Here is a 17481-nt window from a genome sequence, read left to right as displayed (position 1 = left end):
ATAGCTGTAGTTCATAATGCAAAATACAGAACAACACTGAGCCCCTACTTCTGTCATTCATCCGTTGTACAAGACTGTGCAATAGCTTTCATCGTCTATCGTCATAAGTTCTCTCCAAAGGACGCGCCGATGGTCCACCGCTCCGTTTTCACAGCGGCCATTTTCAAGCGCCAAACAGCGGTCTGTTACTTGTCTCTCACATATTCCTTTACATCCTTCAGAAAAGAAAGACCTGCTCGCACAAGTGTGTCACCACTGAACGCGAGTTTAGTGTGACAGTTTGAAACAAGGGCGAGTTCGCTATAGGCTGATCGCGTAAGCGGTCCTCCATAACGCCGCCATATTGGATGGGCTGAGGCGACGTTTCTGGGGCATGAAAATCGCCAATTGTTGGCAGTTTTAGTCGCAAGGCTGGTCCCGCTATAACAACCGAAGTCTCAGAATGTCCTGAGGAGGAAAGTGGCGGCTGAAAGTGGGAGAACCACGTAGCACATCACTGGTGTGCACTCACCATCTTGGAGGGGTCCGAAGTCGGAGACTCCCGACGGCAAGTAGTTTCGGGCCGCGTTGTAGCAGGCGTTCTCGGGTGATTTTTTGTCGAAAAGGTCGCGCGTGACGGCGAATCGGCGCGTCTTCAGGCTGCCAACCTTGCTGTCAGCCACATGATGCAGGTCGAAGGTGCTGCAACGGAATAGGCGAATGAACGGAATTGTTGGCGACTGGGGAGCGGAAAGTCGGCAGCGAATGAGACAGAAGCTTAGTGACCAACCTAATGGGATTCCTTGAGCCACCAATCTATAGTAGGACAACAATCGAAAGGAGAAGAAATTAAAGGGGAGGCAAGACAACAATCGAAAGAAGAAATTAAAGGGGAGGCAAGCAGTATTGGTGGTTAGGTTTTATCTATGGAAATTCTGATGACCGGAGGGAGCGCTGGCATACGCTACTGAAAGCTAGCCTAGATGACTAACAAAATGTGGAGACACATAGGCGAGAACAGAAAAAAAACAATACGTTTCGCGCGAGCTCTGCATATATTTTAAATTTTCCGTCCAACCATTGTTAGAGCGCTCAAAAGAATGTCAAGCCCCCTCACCATAAACTTCACTTCGTTCACAGCTTCCTTTCTTTCGAAGCACAGTGCAACTTGTATCAGCTGATTTTCGAATTAGTAGTAGAAAAATTTGTCCAAATTCGTCCCTGAATTCCCTTGGCTGACGCCGCAGTTTCCGTCTCTTCAAGACTTTTCCCCTTCGGGAATCACCGTATAATAGCATGCACGGACTAGGAGGCTTATCAAGACCAAGATACGCAATCATCTGCAAATGTGACGCGTCTTGCCTTTCTTCTTCGAGATACGCTCATAAATATGCGCGCCTCTAGTGCCGCATACAAGGAAGCTGGCCTATTATGGATTCCTACGTTCAGTGAAGATCCTTAAGTCAAGACAGGTGGCTATCGACTGAAGGAAACGCATGAATGCACCAAGAAGAGTTTAAAGCTGAACGCGAGCTAGGGTCTCACCGTTTCAGGTCCGGGATGAAGACAGTTTCGGAGTTGGAGGTCGACAACGGAGGGCGCACATTGCCAACTGAAAGAAAAGCGCAGATGGTGGCTGGTTGCAGTTTCGTTCTGCGACAGGACACGTGCAAGAAAGAGTGGAAAACGTAAGGCCGCCACAGGGCAGATGAAAATATTGGAAACGAGCCACGTCTACTGATGCACAGCATGCGTCTTCCAGAAATCTGCTATCGCGGAGGACGACAGTATTCGCCCTGTCGTTGAGAGGTCGATATCATCGACCGCCCTGGGCGGCAGAAAAATTACAAGACAAGCCGTGAAGCTATGAGATGTTTTTTTTTTTTGCGGCACCAATTATACTCACAGGATCCTCGAACTTGGTCGCACAGTTCATCAGCCCAGATGTTGAGCCTCCTGTTTTGTGAGAACAGATGCTTGTGTTAATTTACGTAACTTCGATCACATGCCTAGATTTTGTATTTTTTTAGCGATGCAATTTATCTTCAGCACTGTCAAGCAAAGAACGCAACAGCGTCGCGAACAAAGTTCTAAATTGGAGCTACAGAGCAATGGACCAAGCAACATATATCGAGGACCTACAAGTCTGATTTACGCTTGTTGGTCACACGTGGCGGAGTGAAGGAAAAGTAACCGGAAAAGGGCCAACGGTGAGTGACAACCGATCGCCCATCCCGTAGGAACTGTCTCCATTTGCCCTTGCCTAAAGTCCACGGTGCCCAGCTCCGCTAACACTGGAGGGTAAGTACGATTCTGTTCAAACTTGCCTTTTTCCGTCCACAGAGTCCAGATAATTTATTCGTGAAATGTTTCCCTCTCCAGTGAACATCGTTAGGCGCTCGTGAAACGTGTCGTTGCGCTGCAAATAAAAAAATAAAAATACAGCACGGAGTTACGAACGAGCGTTCACGCACTTCTAGATGATGTCAGGACGGCGCGAAAAGAACAAGGACGAAAGAGGCACGAGAACACAACAGGACAGGCGCCAACTTACAACTGAGGTTTATTCGCCCAAACCCTTACATTTTATGAAGCACCCGAGCCGTATCATAGAAGCCAATCACACAAGAATAAGAGATTGTGAACAACAATCGGAATTCAGGAAGTAAGTGCTACTTCTAACAGACCGGAAGATACATTCATGCATTCAGCACAACACTCCTGATAAAAGCAAACTTTTTTTTGACTAGGTCCCAAGACTAACCAAGGGCAAAACCAACAGGAAAGCAATTCATCCTCACAACAAAGACGCACGCTTCGCCAACGCAAACAGATTGCAATATCAAAATTCCTGCTTTAACAAATCGTGTGATAATGAAAGAATGACTAGTTGTGTTAAGTAACGTTAATTCCAGTGACTTCTCCTCGGGTGAGGAGAGGTCAATAAAACTGATCGGTCATTAACGCTATCGCGCAAGGCGAGATATCAGAGACCGTTTTTAGATATGACCTCCGTCGATTTCGGTAAAGAACGACCGATTCAATGAATTTCATACGTTTTGCTTAGCAGCTGAATTAAAGCCTGTCGGACTGAATGTGACCCGCCGCGGTGGCTCTGCAGTCGTGGCGTTCGGCTACAGAGCACGAGGAAGCGGGATCGAATCTCGACACCTGCTGCATTTAAATAGTAGAGGCGAAACGCACCATCCACTACGGCGCCTCTTTCCTTCATGCCTTCTTTCACGGGGAGCGGTTCAGGAGTCCGCCGGGAGTGGGACAATTACAGCACTTTTTAACGGCTTTGAAGCCTTATAATACTAGTCCCATTACGAGAAAAGCCGGCGGTGTGCGTGTATGTGCGCGTGTGTGCGCGCGTGTGCGCGAGTGTGCGTGTGTGCGCGTGTGTGCGCGCGTGTGCGCGTGCGCGTGCGCGTGCGTGTACTCGCCAACTGTACAGAAAATCCCAGCGATGCCAAGCGGCCGTATAGGACGAACACAGCAAGCCGAGCACAGCCACTGAAGACAATCAATAGATGTCGTTTCGTCTATGTATACCCCATTTGCTGACCTCAATGTGGCGCCAGTTTTGCCGAATACATTCGTACCAAAATTGTGAGCAACAGTTTTTCGTACAGCGTTCGGGTGGTGTCATACGATTTCTTGTTGCATTTAGCTTACATTACAGCATACGTCCCTTAGTCAGGATGAAGGCAAGCTCACGAGAGGGATTCGAACCGACTGCGCGAGTGTTTAACTCGGACTTTTGTGGATTCACGTCTTCGTTTCATTGCTCAGTGCACAACCTGTGTCGAGGTCGAACGTAAACGATCACGCACTAATGGTTTCGCCTTCACAGCACGTAAGCACTATGAAGTGCCCTCTGAATTTTTCTTTTTTCCTAGATGGAAAAAACTCTATTGCTCTATTTACAGCTTTCAGCGGCTAACAGAGGTCTTCATGTTTTACTCAAGTCTCTGTCGTCTTGAGTGGTCGGCGCCCCTATTCCAGAGCACCGCTGAGCCTGGCCACTTTGAGAGCGTGCTGCACAATCTTTTTTGGACTGTGAGCACGCCGCTGGTGAGCAGACCCTCCCACTGTTCCGCACTGGGTTTTTCTTCTTTGTTGAAAGAGAAGTTATTTCTGCACTCCCATGTGATATGTGATATGGTGTTGGGATGGCCCCACACCATGGGCATGTGTCCCTGTATTGACTGGGAAACATTTTATGTAGAATGTGTAGATTTGAGAATGTTCCTGTCTGCAGGTTGTACATTTGTATTTCTCGCGGAAGAGTTCCATGTTCAGGTGATATCACGCGAAAGGTCACCAAGCAGTAGTGAAAATTTCTCGTTGCCGAGGGGAACGCGTTCTGCATGAAATAAGCGGTGCGCGGAGGCCGCTTCGGCAGCTATGAGGACGCCATGGTGCATGTGAGGTTTCAAATGACACCTGAAACGGACTCGCGGAATAAGCCCAAAAAACTAACGTTCGCTTACCTTCAAAGGAAGTGTGCCAAAAAGGAATTTACACAGCTGCTAGCTAAGCACATTTCTTACGAAAATCTAGAGGACGAATACACCCATATTCAAGTGGCATTGTACCTCGCATTTACGGCTAGTACATGTAAGCACTGCGTGATTACAAAACTCATAAAAAAGGTAGCCAGAAGTCATCCCGAAGACGAGCGCTAATGACAACGTCCATCTGACGTCTTACTAAACTTAAATTTTAAACTGTGGGGTTGAACGTTTCCAAGCGACGCGTGGGCTATGAGTGACGGCACAATGTAGGGCGCCGGATTAATTTAGCCAGCGTTCTTTAGCTCGCACTAACATCGGACAGCACACGGCCGTTTTTGTATTTCGCTTACATTGAAATGCGGACGGGCCGCGGCCGAGATCGAACCAGCGACCTTGTGGTCAGAGACCACTAAGCCAGCCCCGGCAAGTATTTGACGTCTTACTTATTAATGGACTGATGGTAAATGTGCGTTACCGCCAACGTGAACATGCTAACAGGCACGTTTTGTCAACACGACGCTTGTATTGATACTGAAATTGGCCACAGGTCCTCAATGGTACCGGAAACTAATTCCTGGCGGACGAGTGGAGTGTCAGACATATGGAAAGCACGAAACTTTTTCTTAACACCGATGCAGTGGAACCCTACAGGCTATATGAGGAGCGCAGCAGTGGAGCGTCCGCGATCAACCTCTACAGCGTGCACGCTTCACTGTGTATAGATGCAAGTCAGAGCTTCATTACGCGGACATCTACGCACCTCTGAGGATCGCACCCACGACCTTGCTCAAGGCCGCAGAACGTGTTGGCCGTTGCGTAGACCACTCGGCACCAGTTCACGGAAAGAAATGCACGCGTGACTCATTTCACTCTGCAGAGCGTGTTCGCGCCCTTGCCGGAAAAGAAGAGACGCGAAGAGGGCATCCGGACTCGCGCACACTTGCCGATCCTCCGCTCTATTTCGGAGAAACCAACAGCCTGCTGCCATCAAAGTCACCTTCTTCGAATTTTTTCGAAAGACGTCACCGACTCCTGTCGTTCTCAGGCAACTAGAGGTCGTTAGACGACATCGCAAGATGACTTAAAAAGCTGACAGCGCAATAAGCTCGAAACAAGAGGCTTTTCAAGGTACAATCATCTACAGCAAGATTACAAGGTGCGACGACAAGACAACTCCGACTGCATTATGGAAACATATATAAACATATACACTTGCCAAGTTTGGGACGCGCAAGCGTATGCGTCAAACGCGTGTCAACGTGCGTGAAGTCAAATAAAAAAAAAATGTGCACAGTTCAAAGGAAACAGATGGCAGCGCGCGAACTTAATGACGTCGTCGAGTGATTGTTGGCCCACGTCCAGCAAGCGCACGTGCTCCGAAATAGCGTGTTCTTGGAGCTTTAAAGCTTTTACGAGGAACCAGAAGCATGAAGTGCACAGTAAGATGCATAGCCACGCCCGTATTCACAGCTCATTTTGCGTAACGGCGTTCTCGACGTACAAGGATGTTAACGAAATCTTCGACAGTGGACGTCACCTGACCTTACAACCAAATGTCGCTAGCAAGACCCCTTAGACGTGCTTAGAAAGGGCTGTCACGCATGTACTGCCGTCACAAGCTCGTAATTTCGGGCGCATAGCGTTTATGGTGTGCGAGGTGATGCAATTACCACTACGTGCGCGGCGTTTCGAAAAAAAGACGGTACTTTTCCTATTCCTTTGTGCAAAGTACACCGCAACCAAAATCAATGCCAAAAAGATATTAAAGGTTCTCTGCACCGTGTTTTCCATCAAAGACCGTGTGTTCGGCAAGCGAGTTCGCCGACTTCAAATGGCCCCATAAACAACGCGTTGGATGTATACAGCTCATGGTAACTTCAATGCTTTTACTGCCGCCACATTTAAAAACGCACATAACGGCAAAAAAAAAACAAGTAACTGCAACCCTGCCATCCAGTGCTTTGCACATAAATAAAACGCCGTCGAGATTATTGCGTTCTTAAAAGAGACATTTTTAAGTGCGCAGAAAAATAAATAACAAGAAAGGCCACTTCGATTTCTGTCCTACAATGAGCCAAGTTTTAACGATGACGCACTGCGTTTCCATTACAGTCACAAAAATTAGAGATCACTGGGACTACCCGCATTGGAAGAATGCGAAAGCGTTGACGACTCCTCGACACTGGTCGCCTTTAAAATTTGGCAAGATGGTTGTTTTCTCGTTCACTTGATTGACTGGCTATCGATCGACTCTGATTATACCCTCGTTTCATCCCGGCAACCATTTCGAGTTTTCAATATTAATTCACTAATCTCAATAATTATCACTCATAAAACACATTTCAATTCATTTCTAACTTTATTTCCACTCCTTTGCCCATTTTTCCACTATTTTGCCGTCCACTGCTGTTTTCCCATCCACTCACTAAATCGACGTCCGTTCTATTTCGACGTTTTTGACATTTTTGGCTCTGATTAATTAATGATCCATCATCATCCTCAGCAGCAGCCTAACTACACCCACTGCAGGGCCTTTCTCACCCTATGCCTACAAACTTCCTATCTCATCCGCCCACCTAACCTTATGCCGCCCTCTGCTACGCTTTCCTTCTCTTGCCTTCTCTTGGAATCCACTCCTTTGACCTTAAGGATCAGCGGTCATCTTGCCTTCGCATTACATGCCCTGCCCAAGCCCATTTCTATTTCGACTAGGATGTCATTAACCCGCGTTTGTTCCCTCACCCTCTCTGCCCGCTTCCGGTCTCTTAACGTTACCCCTATCATTTTCCTTTGCATGGCTCGCTGCGTTGTCCTTAACTTAAGCTGAACCCTTTTGGTTAGCCTCCACGTTTCTGCCCCGTAGGTGAGTAGCGGTAAGATACAGCTGTTGTGCACTTTTCTCTTGAGGGATACTGGTAACCTGCAATTCATGATCTGAGAGAACCTGCCATATGCGCTCCACCCTATCCTTATCCTTCTAGTTATTTCCCTCTCATGATCCAATTGTCACCAAATTTTTTCGCCCTCTACTTTGACTTCACCCTTTTTCGATCACAATCACTTTTGTGACTTCATCTCTTCCTAGTTCCTCACAATCGCTGCAGACATCGCTGCAGACAGCTCCGGACACGACCCCTCCGGCATAGCCTACTAAAGCTTTCACTTTAATAAACCATAACGCTTGTATCCGCGGTGACTTCATTGCAGTCATACAGTTCGTGTCCCCCTTTTTCCACGAGTCAGATCGGAGTACTCACAACAGCGCAGACAGTGCGAACAACGTACCCCTGCCATGTAGGCGAAGCGGCCGGCCGCGCCCACCGGCTGGCTTTTCATCACGTCGACCAGGGTGCGGTGTCCCGTCCGCAGCACACTGGCGACGTCCGCCTTGCCGCCGCGGGCGTTGTGGCCCTTGCCCACGACGGCGGCCATCATCATCAGCACGTCCGGGTAGCCCTCGAAGCTGAGCTCTCGCACGCTGCGCGTCAGGAACGGCCTCTGCTCCAAGCTCGACAGCAGCCTATTGCCCAAGGCGCGAAGGAACACGTTCTGATTACTCAGGAGGTGCAGAGTAGCCTGCAATGACGGGAAATGAATGAATTAGATTTGGTTTGGTGCATGGGGGTTTAGCGTCCCAAAGCGACTCAGGCTATGAGAGACGCCGTAGTGAAGGGCTCCGGAAATTTCTGCCACCTGGGGTTCTTTAACGTGCACTGGCATATCGCACAGCACACAGGCCTCTAGAATTTCGCCTCCATCGAAATTCGACTGCCGCGGCCGGGATCGAACCCGCGCCTTTCGGGTCAGCAGCCGAGCGCCATAACCGCTGAGCCACCGCGGCGGCTTGAAATGAATGAATTTCGTGGTTTTCGTCGCTGCCAGGGCGACTGATGCCAAAGAGTGCCAAGAACATCGTTATTACATGTGTGCGCACATACAATTTTCTGCATTGATGGGCTAAATAATAGCAATGTTCAATAACAACGGTGGTTTTATGTTTACGTGTTATGGGGTTTAAAGTCCGCCGCGGTCGGGTTGCGTTTTTATGGAGGAAAAACGCCAAGGCGCCCGTGTGCTGTGCGATGTCAGTGCACGTTAAAGATCCCCAGGTGGTCGAAATTATTCCGGAGCCCTCCACTACGGACCTATTTGTTCCTCTCTTCTTTCACTCCCTCCTTTATCCCTTCCCTTACGGCGCGGTTCAGGTGTCCAACGATATACGAGACAGATACTGCGCCATTTCCTTTCCACCAAAAACCAATTATTATTATTATTATTTAAAGTCCGAGGCCGACTCAGTCTATGAGAGACTCTGTAGTGGAGGGCTCCGGATAATTTCGGCAACCTGAGGTTCTCTAACGTGCCGACTCAGTCTATGAGAGACTCTGTAGTGGAGGGCTCCGGATAATTTCGGCAACCTGAGGTTCTCTAACGTGCACTGACATCTCACAGTCAACGGGCCTCAAGCATTTCGCCTCAGTCGGAAATGAGACCGCCGCGGCCGCGATCGAACCCGCATCTTTCGGGTCAGCAGCCGAGCGCCATAACCACTCTGCCTCCGCGGCGGCGTATAGCAGCCTATGAGTATTGCGGAGCATCACGACTGCAAGCGTGGGTTACAGTGAGACACCATTCACATAAACGTCGACCCAAATGTTCTACAGATAAAGACGGATATCTCATGCGTATTATTCAACAAAGTTTATTTAACGTGTTCACGGTTAAAGATGACCACTTCAGTTCCCTCGAGACGCAGTCCCTGCCTCCACAAAAACTGTAAGGCTCGCGTGGTACTCCGGAGGGTAGCGTTCGCAGCTTGAAAACCGAATAACACATTTTATGAGCAGTGCACTAAGAAGCATATCGGTGCTTTTCAAGCGTTACGAGGCCACTTCACTTGTGGCCAGAGATGTTGCGCTACGCAGTCGATGTTATCTCAGTTGACCTGGTGTACTTGCGAGGGCGGGCAGCCGGGGACAGCCGGAACACATCGAGCTCGCGAGGCGCTAGTGAGCAATCTGAAGCTCTTTTCCATGCCGAGACTGCGCTGCGCTTTCAAATAAATTAACTACTCGTTTTTTTTTGTATAACAGCACGGGTGTTTGTCGTCTATTCTCGGCAGTCCTGGCCGAATAATAATAATAATTGGTTTTTGGTGGAAAGGAAATGGCGCAGTATCTGTCTCATATATCGTTGGACACCTGAACCGCGCCGTAAGGGAAGGGATAAAGGAGGGAGTGAAAGAAGAAAGGAAGGAAGAGGTGCCGTAGTGGAGGGCTCCGGAATAATTTCGACCACCTGGGGATCTTTAACGTGCACTGACATCGCACAGCACACGGGCGCCTTAGCGTTTTTCCTCCATAAAAACGCGGCCGCCGCGGTCGGGTTCGAACCCGGGAACTCCGGATCAGTAGTCGAGCGCCCTAACCACTGAGCCACCGCGGCGGGGCATGGCCGAACGCAGTTCACGAAACCGCGGCAAAATTATTGCCCAGAGAAACGCCCAAACTGACGACCGAGGAAGACGCCTTAACTAAAAGGGCAGAAATGTATTCGTATATATATACCGGGGGAAAAAACCCTCGCCGCGTTGGAATGGAACCAATGCAACCAGGCTGGCCTGACGCCGAACCACCACTCTGCTGCAACCGACAACGTAGTGTTTTTAGCTGCTGCAGTAGCAAGCCCAGACCGGCCGAAGAAGATTAGGTGGCCGCCCTGATAACAGATAACGTTCCTTTAGGCTGCTGGTAGCATATAAAGAAACACTAGCCGCTGGCACGGTGTTAGCTTCTTCCTAGAGCTTGTCTTAGCGTTGATACGCAGTGACAGACTGGTGGCGCGCTTACCATGTTGACAGGAAGAGGAAAGTCATAAATCATCCGGTGGCTCAGTGCTTAAGGATCTGGGCTACTGAGCCGGAGTACCTGGGTTCGAACACGACCGCGGCGGCAGCGTTTCGATGAAGGCGAAACGCAAAAGGCACCCGTGTGCTGTGCGATGTCAGTGCACGTTAAAGATCCCCAGGTGGTAGAAATTATTCCGGCGCCCTCCACTACGGCACCTCTTTCTTCCTGTCTTCTTTCAGTCCCTCCTTCATCCCTTCCCTTGCGGCGCGGTTCAGGTGTCCGCCGAGATGCGAGACAGATACTGTGCCATTTCCTATCCCAAAAAAAAAAACAATTATTATTATTATCTGGAGTCTTCCTGCATGTTCTCGTGACCTATACCGAAACTAGCCGCACATTCCGTTACTCACCGTGCCCCCGAATACGACCACGTAATCCGGATTCGCCATTACCAAAAATAGAAGCAGCAGCAGCCACACCCTACGTCAACATGCTACACGACATGCGAGAATAGCGAGACCGCTTACGACGTAGGGCACGTTGACAGTCGTCACAAGGTCGTCCTCCGAGCCCTCGGAATTCTCCGCGTCGAAATGAAATGTGATCTTCTCCAGGAAGGACACTGTTCCGTTGTCGTTGAAGGTAATGTTGTCCTTCACCCACACCATCCTGCCAAGAGACGCGGTAACAAGGTATCGTCATTAATTACGATCCTCGCGTACACGCTGCAGCTCGCGAATGTGTTTATGTATCTTTACAACACGGAAGCTCGATTTCAGTTGAGGGTGAGGCACACGCCATTCACGCAACCGCCCTTGTGTACAAGGCAAAAAGAGTGAACAAGCTTGATAAGAAGTGGGTGTCAGAAAAACATCATTTGCACTTGCCCCAATCTCAGTACGCACGGTCTGTTGGAAAAACAAGAGCGGCTAAAATAGCACAACAAAACCAATGCTCTGTTTCTGTCAGGACCTTGTCAAATGCTGAATACAATTCAACAATGTACCCCACAAAGCAGTAGCAGCAATTTCTTCGGCAAGCAGCAGTAATCATAGGCAATCTATAATTAGTGAAATACACAAGTCGCCGCGGTGGCTCAGTGGTTATGGCGCTCGGCTGCTGACCCGATAGACGCGGGTTCGATTCCGGCCGCGGCGGTCGGATGTCGATGGAGGCGAAATTCTAGAAGCCCGTGTGCTGTGCGATGTCAGTGCACGTTAAGGAACCCCAGGTGATCGAAATTTCCGGAGACCTTCACTACAGCGTCCCTCATAGCCTGAGTCGCTTGGGGACGTTACAACCCCATAAACCTAAATCAAACCTACTTAGTGAAATGAAGGATGTCGACTTAGTCCACTCTGGGTGCTCTAATCGAATGAATTCATCAAATTTGGACTGTTTTAGTTTTCGAGCTTCGAAGTAGTACACGCAAATGCTTGAGATTTGTAATCTTAGGTGTCCAACGATATATGAGACAGATACTTCGCCATTTCCTTTCCACCAAAAACCAATTATTATTATTATTACTATCCTGGACTTGTTGGCACCGTATTAAAAAAAAACAAAAGGAGTGGCTTAATTAACCTCTGCAAATGAACGCTTTGATTGTTTTTTTTAGGTTTACCGTCCCTCGTCTTTAACGACGCCGCAGTGGAGGTCTTTGGGTAATTTCGACCACTTGGGGATCTTTAAATATGCACTGACATCGCACAGTACACAGGTTTCTGTAGCATTTTTCCTCCACCGAAATGCCGCCGCCTTGGCCATACCTTGAAACATTCATTGAGATTTTGTTGTGATTTTGTTTTCCCTGCTGTGCGCGTAAGAGCTTCACAGCAGCTGGAGCTAGCGTCGTTTTAGCACGACTGGAAAGTCGTCGGACACTTCTCGTAAGCGTAAGCATTCACTCACGGGTAGGCGTATACGCACTGGCTTTGTATTGCACTCACCGGTAAGCGTAGGGTCCCATTTGCCGCACCCGCGGCTTGGCTCTTCCTCTATTGGCCTCCTCGGCGTTGGTGATGTTGAAGAAGTACATGTTGACGGACATGTCGTAGCAGGATCCCACATCCTTCCACATGTGGAACGCTGTGGAGCCCTCGGTTATGCTCACTTGCTGCGGAAGGAGCATGTGGGCATGGGCAAAAGGGGAACAGTGCGGCACAGTGAAAATATGCGCCTTGTTCTATGCCACAGCACAAAAAAGAAGGCATCGTCAGTACTAAGTTCTACTTCACAGGGAGCCTCATATAACGCAAAGCCCCAGATGAGCCCAGCGCGAAGACGAAGCACGGCTCTTGTAAGATTTGGTGCATGAAAAAAAACGGCTACTATTTTCATGACGGGAGATGCCTGCATAAGACTGCAGTCATTACGAGCGTAGAGCAGTAGCACCGGCGGATAGATTTTCTGTCACGACAGGAACAATATCTTGAAACGAGCTTAATGTTCGTAAACATAATTGGTTTTTGGGGAAAGGAAATGGCGCAGTATCTGTCTCACATATCGTTGGACACCTGAACCGCGCCGTAAGGGAAGGGATAAAGGAGGGAGTGAAAGAAGCAAGGAAGAAAGAGGTGCCGTAGTGGAGGGCTCCGGAATAATTTCGACCACATGGGGATCTTTAACGTGCACTGACATCGCACAGCACACGGGCGCCTTAGCGTTTTTCCTCCATAAAGACGCAGCCGCCGCGGTCGGGTTCGAACCCGGGAACTCCGGATCAGTAGTCGAGCGCCCTAACCACTGAGCCACCGCGGCGGGTATTCGTAAACACCAAAACATGTTTTTTTTTGTTTGTGTGATCTGTATACATATGTATATTGCATGATGTACTGTTGCCTGTGTAAATAAGGGGAGTGGGATCTTGTCAAGCTGCTGCTGAGCAGCTTTTTCGTTCACCTCCCATGTTTTGAAGCCGAAACAGTAATAAACCGTATCCGTAATGTGCAAAGCTTTCAGCAAAACTGCATAGTGCTGGAGTATATATCTCGGTTTATACTAAAGAGTGTTGCAGTTTTTTTTTTTCATATTCGTCTAAATCACTTTAGAAGAATCCACCGCATGTCTAGTTTTCTGCAAGAAGTTTAGGCTGTCCGTGGCCGCGATATTTGCGTTTAACTCGTCTTTCAGGCACCCCAGAAATCTGCACGGCATATGAACTAGGATTTTGACGTAAACAGCAAACTATTTGCTTAGCTACGCAACATGCATCTTGGAATTCGCTTGCTTGTCGTGGCATACCGGAAAGGTATCGGTATGTCACTCCATACGAAAGCGATAGCACGTTTACACTTCTCTTCTGCTTCGGATTCTGCTCGGAGTCGCAATCTGCTATTTTTGTTGCAAAAATCCAGAACATGCAACGCCCGCGCTGCAAACCTCCAGGACGTTCGGGCATGCAAATGCACACTCGCTGTGGCTGGGAGTCGACGGCCCAGTTAAAGGTTGCCAACCTTTTAACAAAGGTAGTGTGTCCTAGCTAGCCCTGTGAGACCAACAGGGAATACTGAAAGTCGCGTGGGATAGTCTGCAATATTTTTACCTTTCTCCAAAGTTAATCAGTGAATACTAATAAGCTCATATTTAGTTATTTCGTTCAGGAATAAAGTCTCAATAGAGAAGTAGTAGATAGTCATGAAAAAAGGCTGGCTGAAGCTATTTGGACAACTCAGCGAGCTATGGAAAGAAAAATGATAGGTGTAACGTTAAGAGACCGGAAGCGGTCTGAGTGGGTGAGGGAACAAACACAGATTAATGACATCCTAGTCGAAATCAAGAGAAAGAAATGGGCTTGGGCAGGGCATGTAATGCGAAGGCAAGATAACCGCTGGTCCTTAAGGGTAACGGAGTGGATTCCAAGAGAAAGTAAGCGTAGCAAAGGGCGGCAGAAGGTTAGGTGGGCGGATGAGATTAAGAAGTTTGCAGGCAAAGGGTGGATGCTGCAGCTGGCAAATGATAGGGTTAATTGGAGAGACATGGGAGAGGCCTTTGCCCTGCAGTGGGTGTAGTAAGGCTGATGATGATGATGATGATGATGATGATGATGATGATGATGATGATGATGATGACCAAAGTACACCCGGCTTACGCGCGGTTATGCGATAATTTCTGACAGCCGCAGTTTTTTTTTTTTTTTCACACAGCAACTAAGCGCGCATTTTGGATAAGTCTGACCCGCGCGTCACATCGCTTATAGCACAGGGACCTGTGAAATCAATTGAGTACAGGAAAGGTGACAACGAAAAGGTGAACAATGAAGAACAGTTACATTAAGAAACTTTGCAGCTTTCTGAGCGAAACTCCATGGCTTGCATTCCTAATTTCCTCCTATATCCCGCGTCTCTATTTCTTCACGCTTGTCCGTTTAATAAAAAAAAAATAAGCACATTGACAAAAAGCGGCGTGATGCGAAAGAGAAGAAGGAAAGGCGATTTCACGGCCGTAAATCCTTCACGTAACGCCAGGAGCGCGATATAGTTCCAGCTGTCTCGCATGCCCTCTCGAACGCCGCACTCCCGATGCTGTCCCTCGAGCACACATCGTGAGAACACGTAGAGACACTTAGCAGACGCAGTCACGCGTGCCGGTAAAACCGCACAATTGTTGGAGTTCTGTATTAGTCCTACAATACCGCATTCAGGCTGCTTGCGAGCAGGAGAGAGGCGCGGGTGGGGGAGGGGAGGAAGGCGGGAAGAAAGTGCACAATGCATTGATCGGTTGGTTTTATGGGGTTTCACGTCCAAAGCGACTCAAGGACACCGCAGTGGAGGGCTCCCGATAAGTTCGACCACCTGGGATTCTTTAAAGTGCACTGACATCGCACAGTACACATCGAAATGCAGCCGCCACGGCCGGGATCGAACACGCGTGTTTCGGGTCAGCAGCCGAGCGCCATAACCACTGAGCCGCCGCGGCGGCTCACAAAGCATTGTTCATGTGTCCTTCGAAGACCGTTATTGATCCTTAACGGTTACGCCGGCATAGTAACGTAGTAAGATGGCTTGAACGAGCATGACGCACGAGAATATCGCGCAAGTGTTAATAAGGCAGCGCGGGATGTATCATGGAAAAGCTGGACTCGTTGCTGCGCGCGTCGAAGAGACTGCGAAGGAGCTGTGCCTGACCTTGTTCAGCAGGTCCCTGTAGAAGTCGTCAAACTCGAGCAGCACGAATATCGCCAGGGCGGCCACGATGAGCGAGAACGCGCCGCAGCATGTCCCTGCGTCAGATGGGAGACTCCTAGTCCGCTTAGCAGGCCACTCGTTCCAATGACATTGTTCCGCATGTGCGCCTGGCATCAGCGTCTTTTAAGACTCCTCGTATTATCACACCTTATAATAGCAAGCTTCACTAAGAGACTGTCTTTCAAGCATGAAATAGTTTAAAAGCTTTTATTAGTTTAATCCAACATTAAAAAAAAACACAAAACGATATGGTCACGGGTGTTGCCTCACACTTCCTCAGGAACGAAATGTCATGTGTTGCGACGTGTCGTTGAGAAGCCTGCCGTACACTCGCTAAAAGCACATCAGTGCACATGACGCACTGAAAGCTATAATGTCTGCTGATATGAAACACAAAGCTGCCAGTCTGCGTGAGAAATTGTAGGATAGGTGCAAAAAAAAGGGGGGAACACACTGCAACAGCACTTCGAACTGTGAATAAAATTCGGAGCTGCGCGGATTGTGAGGACACCCACACATACGTGCACAAAAACCGGCAAGGTGGTCTGAACGTCGTGCTTTTGTAGGTCCAATTTTCGAGTATTCAGCGATAAACGTACCTGTTTTCTTGCTCCACATCGCTAGCCTCGTTTCAGGTGTTATCTATGGTCCACACTCCAGAAGACGGCTGCACGCTCCGACTTTCATTGTGTCCTGCACAGGGACGCCATCCTCATTCTGCAAACACAGAGAGAAACAAAAAATGAGGTAGCAGCGACAAGTGGCTGAAATTATATTTGCGTAAGTCCAGAAACATTTAAATGCACTGCAGTAGAAGAAACTGCAAAAAAAGTTGGAACGTCCGCACTAAACCGGTCTAACAAGATTCACACCCGAGAAGTGAACCTAATCACAAGTTTTATTTTCTCATTTTCTCGACCTGGCTACCCAGACGCGTTCTCGTGGCTTCTGATACTGATCAATGTGCGTCATGTATCATGCGTCAGGAAGTGAAGCAGGGAAAGGAAAGGAAACTTGCGCCAAAATGGGGCCGATTTGCCGAGCTCTACCGCGAGCAGCTGCGGACCATCAGAGAACGTACTACATTGCTTTTAGCTCGACTAGAGTCACAAGTGGCGCCACGTCATGCCAAATATGGAGAACCGCGTAAGATGTGAAGAAACACGGAACGCCACGTTGAAGCGCGCCCACTGCCTGCGAAACATGACGCCCTGTTATCGAACGCCCGGGGGATGAAAATCTTAATTGCGGAAACCACAGACGCTGGAACTCCGCCCATTGTGGCTTCAGAAAAAGCAGAAAAAAAAAACCGTCTCCCAAGCTAGCGCCCTCTGGCCACACATAAATTCCTTACGCGTCAGGGCATTTGAATGAATAAGAAAATTGAGTCTCGCCCGCACAACTGCCTTGTCTCGGGTATAATCCCAATTATAATATAAAAGATGAGGCTCAAGGGCAACGGTTATTTTGCCACCCGAAAGTGGAAAGAAGTCAGTTAAAGGTGACGCGAAATCACTTAAAGCATTTAATCTAAACAGCCTTTATGATGCAATCAAATCATACGCGGCCCTGAAATTCGCCGAAACTAAAGCGAATTTATGCGACGGAAGAAGGCCCCGCAAATGAAAAATGACACTGCAGCTGAGAGACTCCACCCGCCCACGCAAATTCCGTAATATCTGATATACAGTCCACGGACTATACATATGTGTAAAAGTTGAATTTAGCGCTTTTCAGACTGTGTCTACTATTCAATACTACATTCAATATTTTCTTTTAAAATCGCAGAATATGGAATGAAGTGCCCATCATTTGTTCTGTTGCGTGGTTTCGTCGTACTGTTCGACATGAACCAACCAGCCCCACTCAGCCCTCTCCAAAACTTCGTGATATACTTGTGACCTGCGAGCACATTCATTTGAATATGATCGAGGAGGAGGAGGAGGA

At 48.5% G+C, this 17481-nt stretch overlaps 2 protein-coding genes across 4 annotated transcripts in view; one reads left to right on the top strand and one right to left on the bottom strand.

The window, feature by feature from the left end:
• Window positions 1-17481, bottom strand: part of LOC144128923 (scavenger receptor class B member 1-like) — an 81783-nt gene that overhangs the window by 11278 nt on the left and 53024 nt on the right. For all 3 annotated transcript variants that reach the window (XM_077662727.1, XM_077662726.1, XM_077662725.1), the window contains exons 2-10: window positions 16134-16251; window positions 15475-15569; window positions 12298-12464; window positions 10876-11017; window positions 7785-8075; window positions 2307-2398; window positions 1886-1935; window positions 1525-1591; window positions 512-681 (exon numbers count right to left, since the gene is read on the bottom strand). In XM_077662727.1, coding sequence (XP_077518853.1) covers window positions 512-681; window positions 1525-1591; window positions 1886-1935; window positions 2307-2398; window positions 7785-8075; window positions 10876-11017; window positions 12298-12464; window positions 15475-15569; window positions 16134-16152 — 1093 coding nt within the window. In that variant the 5' untranslated portion in view covers window positions 16153-16251. The remainder of the gene's footprint in view (window positions 1-511; window positions 682-1524; window positions 1592-1885; window positions 1936-2306; window positions 2399-7784; window positions 8076-10875; window positions 11018-12297; window positions 12465-15474; window positions 15570-16133; window positions 16252-17481) is intronic.
• Window positions 16512-17481, top strand: part of LOC144129941 (uncharacterized) — a 41128-nt gene continuing 40158 nt past the window's right edge. Inside the window, exon 1 of the mRNA XM_077663997.1 lies at window positions 16512-16611. Coding sequence (XP_077520123.1) covers window positions 16512-16611 — 100 coding nt within the window. The remainder of the gene's footprint in view (window positions 16612-17481) is intronic.

This window comes from Amblyomma americanum, chromosome 4 (genome assembly GCF_052857255.1).
Source record: "Amblyomma americanum isolate KBUSLIRL-KWMA chromosome 4, ASM5285725v1, whole genome shotgun sequence".
Classification (NCBI taxonomy): Eukaryota; Metazoa; Arthropoda; class Arachnida; order Ixodida; family Ixodidae; genus Amblyomma; species Amblyomma americanum.
Note: the sequence above shows the minus strand (reverse complement) of the source record. Positions and strands in the feature narration are given on the sequence as shown.